This window comes from Musa acuminata, chromosome BXJ2-7 (genome assembly GCF_036884655.1).
Source record: "Musa acuminata AAA Group cultivar baxijiao chromosome BXJ2-7, Cavendish_Baxijiao_AAA, whole genome shotgun sequence".
Taxonomy (NCBI): domain Eukaryota; kingdom Viridiplantae; phylum Streptophyta; class Magnoliopsida; order Zingiberales; family Musaceae; genus Musa; species Musa acuminata.
Window position 1 is genome coordinate 9,849,630 of NC_088344.1, and position 16,631 is coordinate 9,866,260.

General features: G+C 37.7%; 2 protein-coding genes across 2 annotated transcripts; one reads left to right on the top strand and one right to left on the bottom strand.

Moving 5' to 3' along the window:
• Positions 1 to 1,059: 1,059 nt before the first annotated feature.
• Positions 1,060 to 4,657, top strand: LOC135617121 (pentatricopeptide repeat-containing protein At5g27460-like). Its single transcript, XM_065117056.1, has 2 exons — positions 1,060 to 1,415; positions 2,509 to 4,657. The coding sequence occupies exons 1-2, from the start codon at positions 1,080 to 1,082 to the stop codon at positions 3,781 to 3,783; spliced, it is 1,611 nt and encodes a 536-aa protein (XP_064973128.1). The 5' UTR covers positions 1,060 to 1,079; the 3' UTR covers positions 3,784 to 4,657.
• A 1,477-nt stretch (positions 4,658 to 6,134) lies between these two features.
• Positions 6,135 to 9,721, bottom strand: LOC103991529 (uncharacterized). The gene is made up of 6 exons (XM_009411019.3): positions 9,389 to 9,721; positions 9,186 to 9,284; positions 9,025 to 9,066; positions 8,732 to 8,861; positions 6,997 to 7,098; positions 6,135 to 6,489 (listed from the first exon to the last, which is right to left on the bottom strand). The coding sequence occupies exons 1-6, from the start codon at positions 9,623 to 9,625 to the stop codon at positions 6,383 to 6,385; spliced, it is 717 nt and encodes a 238-aa protein (XP_009409294.2). The 5' UTR covers positions 9,626 to 9,721; the 3' UTR covers positions 6,135 to 6,382.
• Positions 9,722 to 16,631: the final 6,910 nt, after the last annotated feature.

Sequence of the window (16,631 nt, forward strand, 5' to 3'; positions counted from 1 at the left end):
CGTTGTTGCAGAAACAAAGATACGGTGCCATCCAGCTTACCGTATCTGATAAAACATGAGCCAACCAGAAGTCAGAGATGGCATTACTCTGAGTTGGTTCAGCTTTCATTATCATATGATAAAAAGAGAGACTTGTCATATGTACTTGCATTACATCACCAAGGAGACAAAAGATACATATCCTTAACATCTTGATTGTATATGTTCCTCTAAACATATTGCTCTAATTAGATTAATTATCACCATTAGTGCATGCACTGCTTCTAATTGGACAATGTCAACATTTTCCATATGCCCAAAGCCTTTGTCATTAGGAAGGAACTTTTGGGACGCAACAATACTGTCATCAGCTGTCACTTTCCTGTGAAGGATCATCCAAACTGCTCATTGTGATCGACGTTTGACTTGTTGTGGGCGTGAACAACGTGACCTCAGTGAGAACGATAAAATATTATTACAAGTAAAATAAGCATTTCAAGGAAGCACTAATTGGCATAGTTTTTTAAATAAAAAATTGTAAATATGATGTTGAGAGCATCGAATTAATGCTAATTTTGTCTTCTTTCTAAAAAAAAAAATCATATTTTGTGTTACTCTAATAATGGGGTGGTTAGATGATTCAGCATCATTAATAACAATTTATAGAGATTAGTGTTTAGATAGACTAGTTATGGATTACCTTATGTAATTAGTTACTTTTAGTATTTCAAACCTTATATTTTCAAAAATTATATTAAGATCCCTATAATTATAATTATGAAAATAAAATATTTAATTTTATCTTTTATCATATTGTTGATTATACTAACGAAAATACCGCACCGGTAAATCTTATGATATTTTTATCAATAAAATCGATAACAAGAAAAGAAACCGGATTAAATATTTTATTTTTATAAATATAAAAATTATATTATATTTTTTGGATTAGAATGCTAAACATAACTAATAAGATAATATGTAATTTGTCTAGTTTAAACCGGCGAGGCACGGACCGGATGTCGACTGGACCGGACCTCGCAATAAAAACCGGCCCGCGGATCAGCCCGAGTTGGGGCGCCTCTCTCGATCAAGGGGACATGGCCGCCGCTTCCCTCTTCGCCGCCCTGCTCCGGCGATGTTGCTCGAGAAACCCTAGCGCTCCCAGCCTCCGGACCTCACCGTTTGCCTTACTCGAAAGCTCTCGGTCCTTCTCCTCGGGTCCTCCGACGAGCGAAGTCTTGGCCGTCGAAGAGGGGACTGCCGCCTCCGAGGACAATCTCCGGAGCCGAATCTTTCGGCTCCGATTGCCTAAGCGGAGCGCGACGGACGCCCTAGACAGATGGTCCGGAGAGGGGCGCACGGTGACGGCGTCGGGGCTCCGCCAGATCACCAAGGACCTCATGAGGTTGCAGCGCTACAAGCACGCCCTCGAGGTAGGACTCTGATCCAACTTTTCGTGTTTATCCAAACCTCGAATTTCTCTGTGGGTTGAATCATGGAGGTGGAAGATAAAAGAAAAGTTGGGATTTTTAGGACCCGAGAAGACGGCATTGCGAGGGATGCTGATGTAGCATCCATCAGTTGATGTAATTTTCTTCTCTACCATCTTTCCTGGACTTATGTTCGGATTTTTTTCTTGCTGAACCTAACTAAAAGATAAGCCAGTGAGAGTCGATAACTTATGATTTCCTCATCATTTTACATGCCGGTCTGGACAATAAGCAAATGTTAAATGAAATATTGAAATCTATAAGACTGATCTCACAGAAAATGACTAGCAGAAATTATATATGCATAAGTGCTTCCTATCTCATGCTTGAATGGTTGAAGGAAGCTGGGGAAGTTGTTGATGACTGGAGGCAAGCTACAGCCCAGGAGTTTGACATCCTCTGATTGCAATAGGCTATTTGAGGTATCAGAAAAAGGCTGGATTGGCCAATAAAGCAGATAAGTTCCATGAGCTGATGGTTCACAAGGGTTATGAACTTACAAGTTGCTTTTTGCTAAGTATATTCAGTAAACTGTAGAGAGTAAGATGGTGCTTGTCAGAATTCCATTTTGTCCAGAAACCTGGAAAAAGGACATACTCAACTTCACATTTCGCTTGTTGTTTTTGTGCCTTAGAGAATTATGATAGGTTAAATATTAAGTATATTAACTTTACGGAATAACCTTATTCAGCTTATGAGTTTTATCTTCCTTTTAAATATCATCTTATATTTTTCAGTGTAATTTTCTTCTCTGCCATCTCTACTGGATTTCTGTTCTAATCTTTATCTTAATAAGATTAAGATGCATTGCTTGTTTGCTTGTTTAGTCTGGAATATGATGATGCCACTTAGTGAATAACTACATTCGCCTGTTTTCAATTTCCTGCACTTACACTCAGGTTTTCATTGATATGCATTTTCCCTATCATACTTCTTTGTTGTTTAATGCATGTATTAGAATTATGCACAGTTTTCTCTAGTATTCTGGTTTCAGGCAGATCTTATTTAGTTTTCTTTGTGTCCCCTGAACATGCAGATTATAACATGGATGGATTCAAATGACCCTTTCCAATTATCATCCTCAGATCATGCACGCAGACTTGATTTGATAATTAAAGTCCACACTATAGCTGAAGCTGAAACTTATTTCAAGAAGCTAACTACCAGTGCTTCAAAGAAGGCTGCAGCTTTTCCTCTTCTACATTACTATGTGAAAGCAAGAGACTTGCAGAAAGCTGAGTCCCTAATGTCTATGCTGCAGAATTGTGGGTTGGCCGTGGATACTCACCCTTTTAATGAGATGATGAAGTTGTACATGGCCACTGATAAGTTCAAATCAGTTACTCATGTAATCCAGTACATGCTACGCTCCAAAATATCTCTTAATGTTCTTTCGTACACCCTTTGGATGAATGCATGTGGTAAGTTGTCTGGTATTGCTTCTGCGGAAATGGTTCTGATGAAAATGATAAATGACAAGAATGTTGAGGTTGGTTGGAGCACATACTCAACTTTGGCCAATATTTACACAAATTCTGGATACATTGACAAAGCATATGATGCACTCAGAGTTGCTGAGGAAAAGCTTTCTGTGACAAAGCGTCTTGCCTATTATTTTATCATGACTAACTATTCTGCTCTGAGTGACAGGGATGGGGTTTTGAGATTGTGGGAGTCCAGTAAAAAGGTACCTGGTAGAATAACTTGTGCAAACTACATGTGTGTGATATTATGTTTGGTGAAAGTTGGTGACATTCGAGAAGCTGAGAGAATCTTTAGGACATGGGAATCAGAATGCAGAAATTATGATGTCAGGGTTTCCAATGTTCTTCTAGGAGCTTATATGAGGAATGGATGGATGCATAAAGCTGAGTCATTGCATCTTCATACTTTGGAGAAAGGTGCCCGCCCAAATTACAAGACATGGGAGATTCTGATGGAGGGATGGGTGAATAACAGGCAGATGGATAGAGCTGTGGAAGCCATGAAGAAAGGTTTCTCTATGTTAAAAGATTGTCAATGGAGGCCTCCAGCTGCAATCTTGATGTCCATTGCAGAGTATTTCGAGGAGCACGGCAGTGTTGATGAGGCAAAAACATTTGTCAAGGTTCTTCGAGGTTTGGGCTTAATGGATTTACCCTTGTACAAGTTGTTTCTCAGAACACACATAAAAGCTGGGCGAGTTGTTCCAAATATTCTTAGGATGATGGGACAAGGTCAAATAGACCTGGATGAGGAAACTCTATCACTTATTCAACGGATGAGCAATATCAGCAGCACTGTGGATGATGATTTTCTTTGTCAGAATTGACAATTTATTGAAATTAGGCGTGCTATAATTTCAAGATGCATCCTAAGAAATAGGATCCTTGTTCGTGATGAAAGCATCATCTACTTTTTTAAGTGAAACAGGAAGTGAAATCTCAAAGTTATTTCTCAGACCAGTTGCTGTTTTGATGCCCTATTCAAAAGCATAGTTCTTTGCAGTGAACTCTAGCAGTTACACTAGAGATTATTGCAGTTTTGATGCACTATTCAAAAGCATAGTTCTTTCCATGTAACCTTCCTAATACTAGAATGCAGCGAAAGGGTGACAGATGCTTTTAAGCAGATTGAGCTGATAGCAAAAGGGTTCAGGAAGTCATTGATCCGAACACTGATTCTAAGGCAAGTATTGTTAATTAACTAAATTGTTGTCATACGTGGCAAACAATAGGATCCAGCCGAAGGCAATATCTGCAAGCTAATCATCTTTCATCCAAAAATTTCACCAAATTTTTTTTAAGGCCATCATGAAGCTCCTTTATTGCCTTGAATTGTTTCTGCTGTCCGAGAATACATTAACTCTTGCTTGCAAGCATATGGCGGTTGAGGTCCTGATGAAGTACATAATCATGGAATCTTCTCTTGTGGACGTTTTGCATTGGAAATAGGTGATGCCCTTCTGAGTATGGATTTCTTGGCAAGAGAAAGTGATTCTCCTAGTTGCCTTGTTGAAATACTACTATATGATACTGAATGTGGATTGTTGCCGCTACCATCTTGTGTATATAGCAGGATATTGCACTTCTGTCAGATTTTAGGAATCAATAGTGCATTTGTTGCTCGACTCCTCTCATGATGTTTTGATTCTCTCACTGTTGTTCCAAATTACATATGGTGATATATGATGCGTTTGGAAGTCACTTCTGCATCACTTTTGATTCTTTCAATGCACATTTCAAATGTGTTAGTAAGTCCTTTTTGAATCGCATTTGACCTGGATGTTACATTGTAAATGTTCAAATACTGATGCTATCTCAAGGTGACATGAACATTTTAACATTTATGGGATGCTAATATAATTTTTCAGATTCTCAAAGTACCATATGATATTTTCTAAAATCATAAAATTGTCGATATGAGTTAGTGAGAAATTAACATGACTTATGTCTTCTACAACATATAATTTTATTTATTTTTAAAATTATTTTTATTTATTTATATGATTATATTATTTATTTATGTCATATAATTTTTTAAAGATTACTTACATTTATCTATTATATTTTTTATTAAAAATAAAAATTATTTATTTATTTTTGAATAAATATTAAAAATATTAGAAGGATAAATTTGTTACATAATATTCAATGAAGTTTAGAAATACAATTTTGTCAAATACAACTTATCTCAATACATATTTAAGATGTAATTTTCATTTATTACTTATCAAATACAAAGTATTTTATAATTGTACTTTCTCTTAAGTACTCGTCAGTATAATTGTATTTTTTCTTAAGTACTCGTGTATAAAAGAGAACAGAGGATCTAGGATAAGTAATTAGGAGAGTCATTTACATCAAAATCATATTGTAAGAAATTTTATCATAGTTAGATTTTTTTTATTGATCGTTAATCATAATCTAATTATATCTATAATATATTTTATCTAATTAGATAAGATCATATACTTAAAAAAAAAAAAACCCGATGTTGTGTTGATAGTTCAAGTGGTTGAATGTTCTAATAGTTTGTAACAGACCCAATTTCATTCACAACAGGAAGCCAATGGATTGCCATAGTTAAATACAATGTTTTAAATCTCGATTTGATACCGTTTCAGTAATTGGTTGGATTTGATACTATGCTGCTATACTTTTTTAGTATGGTATAGATGGAACCGAGATGTATGGTCTGATACCGATCTTTGGTTCGATTGGTAAATAACTGATCCATACATCCATCTAACTGTGATTTCTACAAAACAACAGACAACATTCAGATCCTCAACAGATGCATTCAATTGAGTTGACAGATGGAAAGTTGCTAAAACTGAAGTCCTTCGTGCCATGCTCAAACAATGTAACTCAAACCCAAATGCCAGTGATACTTGGTTTCCATAGAAATGCTTAAAAGGCTATATTATCCGTGGTAGAATGCTAATATTTCCTGGTATTGCTCCATACAGATTCATTACCGTATAGAGACTTCAATAAATTCCCAAACTCATGGCAGACACTCCAGGATCAAGTTATCATGAATGTTCGAGCTTAAGATCTCTCTCTTTTGTTAGCTTGTAACCATAGGTGATTTTTTCTGTCACCTATAATAAGAGAGCTTAAATATTTCGGAGCTGCACATGGATACCTGTAACTCAAAACTATAATAGTCATGAGGAAATGGAGCCAAACAGTCATGTATATAGATAGGCCAAAGGAAGATGCTTCCGACTTGCATGATTCTTTAGACCATGAATTTGCAAAAGTAAAAACAAAATTCTTAGATCTCAACACACGTCTACAAAATGAAATCTGATAAGTACAAAGTATCAGATTATTGGACTTCAGTATGGTATTATCCTGTTTCAAATAATAACTTTGTCATCAGCTGTCACCATCTTCAGCAATTTGAACTTCAACAATAGTGAATTAACTCAAATGCACTTCCTCATGCTTATCAGTACATGGTGCATCACGGGGCAGATCATTTTCAATCTTCTGCAGAAAATCACGCATTGTCTCCAGACTTTTATCATCTGCAAAACCAAAAGCCAGACTTTTCAAGTTTAAAAGAAACTTTTTGTCTCTGATGGAAAGCTCAGAAAATCTGGATTAGAATTGATAAGCTCTTTGTGAAACATATCTACGATGTAAGTTACAATTCAACTAAATCACAGTTTCAGTTTCCCATTATTCACTGGATGAGGCTATATCAGTGGAGGACAGATAAAATTGTTCCCTGGATGAGACTATGTTAGTCAGGTGTCTCCCATCCAAAAGAACAGGTCAGGATCCGAGAGACATGCCCAACCAATAGGATAATGCAACATTAGACTATGCTATACTCAAGTTTGATATTGTTGCATTTCAGTTAAGTCAATTGAGTCACAGACTAAATCTGTGAAAAACTAATATAGAAGGCTGTAAATATATACCCCTTTGATGGAGCAAGAAATCAGAACGATCAAGGTGATCCATTAAAAAGTCAACTAAAACAGTAAAAAGTGGGCAGTGAAAGCAGAAATGAACATGAATAAACTCACCAAGCCTAGGGACAGTGTGGCCCTTGGGATGCCGGATGACATATGGATTTATAAAGGACTCTAATAGTGCTTCACCATGTTTTTTTAAGAAGTCCATGTCACCTGCAAACAAAAAGGAAAAAAGTTCCAGGTCAGCATTCTCTACACATAGAGGCCTTTCAAGTTCACTTCTGAAGGACATAGTAACTGAGATTCACTCCAATGTACATGAAATACATGCCATTGCTCTCATAAAAAGAAACATGCTTCATAATGCTACTAGAATTATGTATTTTTTAACTTTATTCTTAGATAACAGACACACAAAACAAGTTGTTTCTCATATATGGGACTAGAAAGAACAAGTTATCCATTCACATGATCCTAGGTTTTCGTTAGATGATCAAATGCAAAAAAGAATAACTTGTGTAATGAGTAGAGACTAGCTAACTGGAGCTGAACCTTTATATCTACTTAATTAAGTTATATGATTAATTGCAAATTAAAGTATATATATCTGGTAATAAATATCGCTTAGAAAAGTTAATCAAAGTCCTTTGTGCAGTTTCTCATCCTTTCATGTCCTTCCTCCATTCTGGTTTTATGCTAATGCGTTGTCTGATCAAATGACAACAAGAAGAATTAACATAAACTAAGCCAAGATACTGTTCTGAACATAGCACATGTGCATTATCTACCAATTCCACAAATGAATTAAAACCTGACGAGACAGTTACACATCATTTTTCATTGAATTTTGCTTGTGAATAACAAACATAACAATTTTTGTGCTTGAGCTACCACTAAGATCAATCACATAAAGCCATGTGAAAAAAAAAAAAAAATCTTATGCACTAGTCTATTTTCCTCTCTGTCCTAAAGTAAGAAAATGTACTATGGTACTAGCAAGCAGATCCAGTGGTTATTTAAACATCAGCTTGCAGATAGCACGTCGATCATCGGCATATTAGATTTCAATATAATAGGAGTTAATGCCACCAGCCAAACATGAAAGAGAAGGTAAGAAACCTTACAATGGTAAGGCAATATAGGCATCCTAAGATAAAGCTAATTGCCTCCAGATTCAGCACTCATACTGTTCCTAAAACTGCCTTTCTTATTTACAGCATCATATCATATCATAAGGTGACAATATTAAAGATAACATTCACTCTATCATAAATAGAAGAATCGAACTAAATTGTCTCTACTCAATTTCCTTCTATTGCGTGTGAGCTCAATAGCTAAGTGGATTAAGCAAAAGAAAGAAGAGCATCTTTCACCAGCAAAATTTGTTCACATCTGAGCTAGTTAAATACATATATTAAGCGCATCAATTAAAGTGAGACTTCAAAATATTATTTTTTAAAAAAATTAAAAATGATTTCTCTTTTCTTACTCGTTGACCTCTATGATAAATGGCCGGGGGTTTACCACGGATGTGAACAATTGACCTACAATGTCACACTGCGTGCATCACCCATGGTCGTACCCCCAAAGGGAACCATTGCCCACCATGAGTTGAACAGGACTGGACCCCTTTGGACCCCGTATGGAGTCAATGACAGCCGAAACAAGGATCCTTTTTCCTACCGTCAACGACTTACCCACTTGCCGACCACCGGCTCATTGTAGACAAACACGGAAACCACGTGGGACACACGTGGGTCCATTGCTGCTCACACTACTAATGCAGCTAGTTCACACGGGGAAGCTGCAAAGACCCCGGATAGTGTTGTTGAGGCCAGAGTTGTACCTAAAAAGTGGAGCGACGTGCAATCGACAGCAGACGCATACGCCTTCTCGGCCACCGCCGGCGATTGGAACTTCGCCCCTCCAATTATAATCAGATGCTTCACCTTCGGTACCCTCGTCAAGGCCGACCCCTATCAGTTAATCATTAAAATTCAATACATTAATTACACGAACCTGAGATTATATATATTGCTCCTAACAATTTTTCTTGGTAATTTAATCGACACAATTTGTATAACATTTTCATTAAGCAATCGACGAATAGGAAAAGCATTTCTCATATTGAAAACGTACCCTCGCTTGAAGACCCACGAGTGCCGCCGAGAGAATCGCACCCTAATCGTCACAAATCCACTATTCGATTAAAATACGTCCAATCCAACTCTCATTCTCTCTCTATATATTCGTGTATATACTCTAAGAATAAAGGATCGAATTGAATTAGGAGATTTTACTTGAGAGAAGCCCATGAGGCCATCGAACGGTCCGTGCTCGATCATGAGGTCTTCGATGTAGGCGAAGCATTTATCCAAGTTCCTGTACTCCAAAAAATCCTATTTTTTTTGTGCACAACGAATTTAAATAAATCAAAGACATTAATTAGGCGAAAGTTAAGGGAATGAAATTGAGAATTGGGGAAGGGGGAATGGAGTAGTACTTTATCGAATTGGAACCACTCGTAATAGGGAGGAGGGAATATGCCTTCGACGTCCGACTTGCCCTCGGCGGGAAAGGGCGCGTCGGGGAAGACGAGGTCCAATCGACCGATTACCTCCTCCGGCCACTTCCCCACCACCTGCGACCGCATGATCGCGCCGCTGGTGCGGAAGCCATGGAGGCACAGGAACCTCGGCCTCCGATGGTTGGAGTCGATCGCGGCCCCGAGGCTCCCCATCGCTGACTCTCGCTCGCTCGCTCCTTCGCGCGTCGCTTGCTTGCTCCGTTAAAACAGGAGGCGCGCACAAAAAGGCCTTGTGATGCTCCGGTTGGACCGAGGAAGGGGTGTTTAACGATGCGCTCCGGTTGTGATGCGCCGCGGAGTATTTATCATGTGCTAGTAGTCTAAAGAGCATCCGAAGTCTCTCCGGGCAAGGCGATGGGTACAGTTTAAGTTCTGGTAGTTCCGCGGGATACCGCTAAAATCACGCACGAGGACGATGGGCCGGCGAAAGCGGGTAAGAGGCGCGTCGTGACGTCACGGATGCAGTAGACTGGTCTAAGACAAATACTCTTGTTCTTCTACCTGTCAACTCACCCGCTCGACCACCTTCATTGGGACTGGTTGAACGCTCGGGCAGATGTGGGACCCACACTTAGGCAATCAAATACGCCGGTCGGCGGGTGCGAGGCGCGAAGTGCAATTTGTTGTCCGAGAATGCTTCATCTCACGACTTACATGACGAGCAGACAATGTGGCCAAGAACGAAGCGACCACCGACCACCCCAAGCAAAGTCGGGAAGGGATTCGTCCGTTGACCGTTTGCCGACTTAATCGCCTTATTGTTCGTCTGATTTGATTAAATTATAATTATAATTGTTATTTTTTTTATTCAATCAAGTAGACGGCTTATTTGCAGGATTTATATGTTTAGGATAATTTACTTGCGACTTCTTTAGTTTCTCAATAAAGAGTGTTTCTAATTTTATTTTTTATTGAAGAGTAATCATTTTTTTATTCCAATATTGTTCCTATAAAGTGAATGGTTCATTTTTGCCACCTTCTCAATTCAGTTCAATTCATTCTATTTTCTCTATAAATGGATCGATAATTTTTTGTAAGGACCAATTTAGTTTTTGAAGATTAAAATAAAGATTTCTGAAGAAGGCTAACGGTGGTAAAAGACGAAAAAAAGAAGAAATTTTCTAGATAAATCGTCATTTTTCTTATTTAATTTCTTGTTTTATATTATTACTCCTTTTGCTCCAAAATTATCCAGAAAAAGATGCTGAATTTTTTTCCCTCTCCCTATAAAGTTGATTCCAACGTAAAAATTCAAATCCTTTTATTCACGCATATATAGCATTCTACGATAACTATTGTTACTTGGAACCTACCACATTGTATTAGATGAAACAATCTCATAATATTTTCAATTTGTTCTAAAAAACACTACCACATTGTATTAGATGAGACAATCTCATAATATCTTCAATTTGTTTTAAAAAAACTCCATGCCACATGTTTCAAGATGAGAAGCACGATCACCTCCAAGTTAAGGAGGAAAGACCTTTATCAAGAGTAGTAAGTGGGGTTTGTGTAATAATAAGTAATCTTAGGGTTTGACTAGTATTTTTATTATTTTAAATAATAAAAAAATTAATTAATAATGTAAGGATAATATTGAAAAAAAAGGGGTTAGGGTTTTAGCCCATCTCTATTTTTCTTCTTTCATGTTAGATACGTAAAGCTGTCATCGTACCAACAATGGCTCACTCTAGTCGAGATAAAGAATCCTATATTTAAAGATGAAGTGGGCAACCAACGATGTGTCACAGACTTAGCTGGTTTTGTCTAAGTCGTGTGGCATCCTTGTGTGTCCGTCTGTAAATATCAGCCTCCCCGAAACCTCTCATGGTTCTTTAAAACCTATAAAAGAGAAAATGAGATAGAGAAAGCGCCTCACTCGGATCCACAAGCAAACATTTCAGGAAACACTTTATAAACAAATGCAAATTATACACAGACTTTACAAGCTCTGAACGGTTGCATAACAAATGGTCAAAATGATCCACTACAGACCGAGTATCTCTTACAAGTGTCCACATGGCATAATCTTTATTTACAAGTTTATAACGACCACCAAACCCAACTAAAATGGGGTTGTTAAGCCTTCGATCGTCCCTCTATATGTTGTACAAAGCATGAAGAAACCAAAAGATACGAACATATATAAGCATTACATCAAACATCCTGTTTAGAAGTTTATCTGTATGATAAGATTCATCATTTTTCTCATATTTAGATTTTATTATTGATATTATCAAAATATAGATTTGACATCTATAGTATTAACTTATAGCAGATAAGATTTTTTCAATTGCATAAAGAAATCTAGTTGCTTTGTTGAGAGAAATCATCTCTCCTATATAAATAACGAGAACATATCAATCAACTTTAAGTAAAAAATACGAAGGATATACCAAAGAGTTGTCTATGACTTTTGTTGTTAAGGCACTCATCGTTATAAAATTACTTGATTTAAAAATAAAAAAATGAGAAAGTAATTTCTATTAAATAAGCAACGAAGGATGATCAAACCAATGATATCATATATCAATTGGAGCTGTAATTGAAAAGTGAATAATGGGCTAGATTATTTGCAGAGTTAATGATCATTCATAAATGTTGTCTCTAAGATATCTGATCAAATTCTTGACCAGAAAATAATCAAGAAAAAATTTAATTGAAGTAGAAATTCATAATCCATCTTAGAAAAGAAAATTTTGGAGTCGCCAGCATCTTATTTTTTATAGAGGATTTTACACATAATCAAAGATCGCAGTAGCATTTGTGAAATACCTCAAGATAATTGAGACGTTTCTACAAGCCAACAAGAAGATGCATGGACACGTACACCATCGTTAGCGGTGAAAATTCTGTCGCTTGCTCTACCTAAGTATCTTGCAGGAGAGACAGCTTGGCAGCGATGCCACAAACTCCCTTTCCCTTCCCCTCCCCTCCGGTAAACAGTAGATATTTCTGCATCAGTTTGCCGCTGCCTTGGAGGGATGCTTGTGTAGTTGCTTCCCCTTTGACTTGCATGTGGTAGAAAAGAACTTGCTTCCCCTTTGACTTGAGTTCTCGGTAGTAAATATTGACAGATTTTTAGCGGTCTTTCGAATGCTTCGAGTACTCTAAACTGCTTTGACTTGTCCAATTCTATTAAATAAACCGATTCTTTTATGTAATATAGTTTAGAACAACCTGTGAGTTGCTTCCTTGATGCATGATCTTGAAGTTAATGCAGGTGGTCTGCAATACCACGCACAACAGCCGAACAAGATTCTTTCTTTTCCGCAAGCGAGCATGGTTCTCCAATAGTTCAGTTTAGGGAACTCTCGTTCTGTATTCAACAAGAATATTGCTTTTCACCGCTGTCTAATCTCTCTCTCTTCATCTTTTTCCCACATTATTTCTCTGGTTTATGTTTTATTAGTTGTAACATATGCTTAATTTTCACAGCCCGTAGCATAACAACAATCTCCTCATGCATCCAATTATTCTAGCTTGGAATTCCTTATACTGTGCGACCTTATCTTAATTAGTAATTAAGCAAACGATGATGTATATATATAATTAATTAATTAATTAATTAATTGGTTAGTTAAAGATCTAAGGGTGGTAAACCTTCAAATCAACGAAGGGATGATGTTTAAGTCCACTCAGACGGAGACAATGAGGTAGTATGAGCAATATTCATCAATAGCCTTATAGGGGGAATTATAGAGAAAAATTTTATTAGATGATTTTCTAGGATAATGTGGTCTCATCATATGATAGATTAATATTAGATAGTAAACCTGTGACGTGACATGTGAGATGGTATTTAAGTCAAGCAAAGATATTATCTACAGTGAGGTTTAATCTCCTTGGATTTAGTATGTATTTATTCTATCTTAAAAAAGTATGTGACATATGATATATCTATAAAAATAATAATAATATGTGAATATGAGGACATAATGTATATGATAAGTTAGAGTTTTTCTTTGTTCTTACAATTATTGATTTGATTGCATGAAATGCATATGCATTTTTTTTTATCCTTTTCACACATGTTATTATTATTATTATTATTATTATTATTATTATTATTATTATATTTATGGTATGAATAGTTATAATGAGTTTAAATCCTTGTTTATCCAGGGAGGCTTGTTTATTTACTGTATATTTTATTTAAATACTCACCTCACTCTCTTATTTCCATCAGTAATTCATTAGAAGATATATGATTGATCTAATAGGATAGGATATACATCTAGCACTTGATGTGTCAAGAATAATTATATGATAAAGTTCTATTGAAATTAATTATTTTTAAATAAAAATATGACTTTGGATATATGAAATAGTTAGGTGATACTCATGTAATGTAATAAGCATTTATCTTTTTATTAAGTTAATCTTTTAAATACAAAGTTTGTTGTTTTATGCATAGATACAGTGCTTATTAGTTTTCACTTGCTTGCCACTGATTTAGATTAATTATAAATAAATAAATTATAGTCAAACTTAACTAATCTAACTTGTCACCATCCGATGGATTATCACATCTCGGATTTCGAGACGTGACAGTTTGTGTGACCTCAGATTAAGCAAGGTTTAATCAATGGCATTTCTTTCGTGATTGACTCCGGAATTGACTTTTTGCAGTATCCTTCTGAACACTTTCTTGTATGCCTTCATCTACCTTCAACCATAAGAAAGCATGAACCGCTTCTGCTTACATGAAGTACACATGGACATCACGTAATGATTTGCCGTATTTTGCTCTGTCTACGTTAACACCTCTTCCAAAAGCTTAAACTTCCTAGCCCTGCATCTAAAGGCTTGGTTTTGTTTCCTCGAGCTCGGTAAGGGCAAGTCCAATCTCGATGTCTTAGTTAAAGCCGGCAGCGGCAACCTCTCGTGCGCACGCGTTTGCTGTTTCTTCACAGGCTTGTTGAGAACCTTCTTGAGGTGCTGTGAAGTTGCACCTCCATGCAGCTTTACTGTCAGACCTCGCCCGGTGCTATTAGTGGAGAAAGAGAGAGACCGGTCTTGATCCATGGTGGACTCTCGCGCAGAAGACTTGACTCCATCGTCACTCAAGCACCAGTTGCATGTGCTGTATCTCTCGAACTTTGGGTAGACACTGCTGCAGTATCTGAAAGGAAAAAGGATCAAGAAAACATCAAGCTTCTCCGTCGTCATGGGGAGACCAAAGTATAAGATGAATCCACATTTCGTGTGTATGGGTGCTTGTGGTGCATGATACTGAAATGAGCTATATCGATAATCAAAACACGACACTCTTCTTACCTGTGTTGAAGCCTAAAATTGCAGACTTTGCACCGAAAAAGCTCTTCGGAGATCCCGACATCACCACACATGCAGCACGCAAGTGACGCAGGCGGTGAAGAAGAAGCAGGACTTCCGTTCCTTCCCATTATACTTTTCTTCTCTTCTTACTGATCGGAATTAGAAGGCAAACACTAAAAGGATGAAGACAACAGTGTGTGGAAGAAACTCCGACAACTTTGGATGGAAGTTGGGGAAGATGACAGTCTTTATAGTGTGCACAGGCTTCCGTATGGAAAGGAATGAGAGAAGAGGGCGACATGAGAACGAAGACAAGGAATGTGGACTCGTTGAAGGAATGTGGTTGGAACTTTCTCTATTCCTTTAACGTGCAAGTCACTACAATGGATTGAACGCAAGACCGGGAGAAGTCGGTGTTCCGAGGAAGGAAACCAGGAAAGACCGCGTATGCCACGTCGGTTGTAGTATCGGTCAACGAAGATACGCTACGAAGTCAGTATCCTATCCCCGTGGGGTCTACTTAAGAGCGGAGTAGGACACACGGCGAATTAGGGGGATTGGCCTGTGACTCCGATGCTACAGCGAAGCATCAATCGAGACAGTCCACGCATCTCAAAGCGTGCACGTGGAGGCACGTCGTAATTTGAGATCCGTGCTTGGAGTAGCGGACGGCCGGATTTCCATTTTGCTCCATACGTATATTGACCATGTCTGATTCTAACAAACGTATTGTGTTTCTTCGCGAGTAAAATGTTTATATTAATACATAAAATATTGTTATTTTCTGTTGGGATCGGTTTGAATCAATCATAGTCATCATATCGAAATCTTAACAGTGCCTCTGTTCGATTTTTTGGGGGGCGGTTCTCATCGGTCAGTGGTCACAATAACTCCGCGTGGTCGACGTGGCTGACCTGCAAACATTAACTGTGGCATCATCACCTTCATGATAAAATCTGGACCGGTTGGAGCTGCACATTTATTCCGAATGCAATCACTGAGTGTTCATCGTAAATGCTGGGGCTTCATGGCCGAGGCATCCTACACTGCTCTGGTCCCTGCACCAGATCATAGATACTTGGGCGGCATCAACTGTTTGTCTTATTTCGACATGGGGAGATGGCCTGATGGGTGGTCATCGAAATCGATATTGTTTATAGCTATCTTCTTGTTATTGATGTCAAAGAAAACAGGCATTCAGAGAAAGGAGCTGCTCTTGTCCTTGCAGACTGGTCCTATAGGCTTGTGGTCTTCTTAATCCAGCTCAAGCTGTTTTGATATGATGTCTGTCCATGGAAGGTCTTCTAGCACTCGAGATATGCACTAGATCAGTAGATTACTTAGTTTTAGAACAGAATGACTATCCAGCATTTATGTATCAGTTTCCAGTAGCTTGCTGCACTGATAACACTTCAGTACAAGACAATTTCTTCTGATTAGTATAACTCCAACAAAGAACATATAGGAAATAAAAAAGAGAAAGAAGGGTAGATTGGAAGTGTTTAGTTCCTTCCCAGTTCGCACCATCATCATCTTGGTTAATTAGTGACAGTAAAAAGCTAGTTTTCTCAACTACATTCAGCACTCTTCTTGTGAATGTCATATACCAACTGGTTAACCAGAGTTTTGTTGTTCATGGCCCTGGCTATTTTCTAGAGATAACCTGCAGAACTTGTGTCCACGAGCAAGTCCTTCAATGGAGCTGCCATTGAGATGTCAGATTAAATCATCCTAGTGAGTTTCCCATAGCTGGATTCGCCTCTGAGGTTCCTCAGAGAAATTAGTCTGTAGGATTCTGAACATATTATTTGCTTCCACTTTCCCTACTTCAGTAGTGCACATGAAACTTATACTCAGCTAATTTACCTCTGGAGCA

Excerpts from the sequence above, each read along its gene's own strand:
- LOC135617121 (XM_065117056.1), top strand. The coding sequence starts at position 1,080 with ATGGCCGCCGCTTCCCTCTTCGCCGCCCTGCTCCGGCGATGTTGCTCG. Across the intron at positions 1,416-2,508 it reads GCTACAAGCACGCCCTCGAG|ATTATAACATGGATGGATTC; the intron begins GTAGGACTCTGA and ends CTGAACATGCAG.
- LOC103991529 (XM_009411019.3), bottom strand. The coding sequence starts at position 9,625 with ATGGGGAGCCTCGGGGCCGCGATCGACTCCAACCATCGGAGGCCGAGG. Across the intron at positions 9,285-9,388 it reads AGTGGTTCCAATTCGATAAA|GATTTTTTGGAGTACAGGAA; the intron begins GTACTACTCCAT and ends CAAAAAAAATAG. Across the intron at positions 8,862-9,024 it reads TCGTGGGTCTTCAAGCGAGG|GGGTCGGCCTTGACGAGGGT; the intron begins GTACGTTTTCAA and ends ATTAACTGATAG.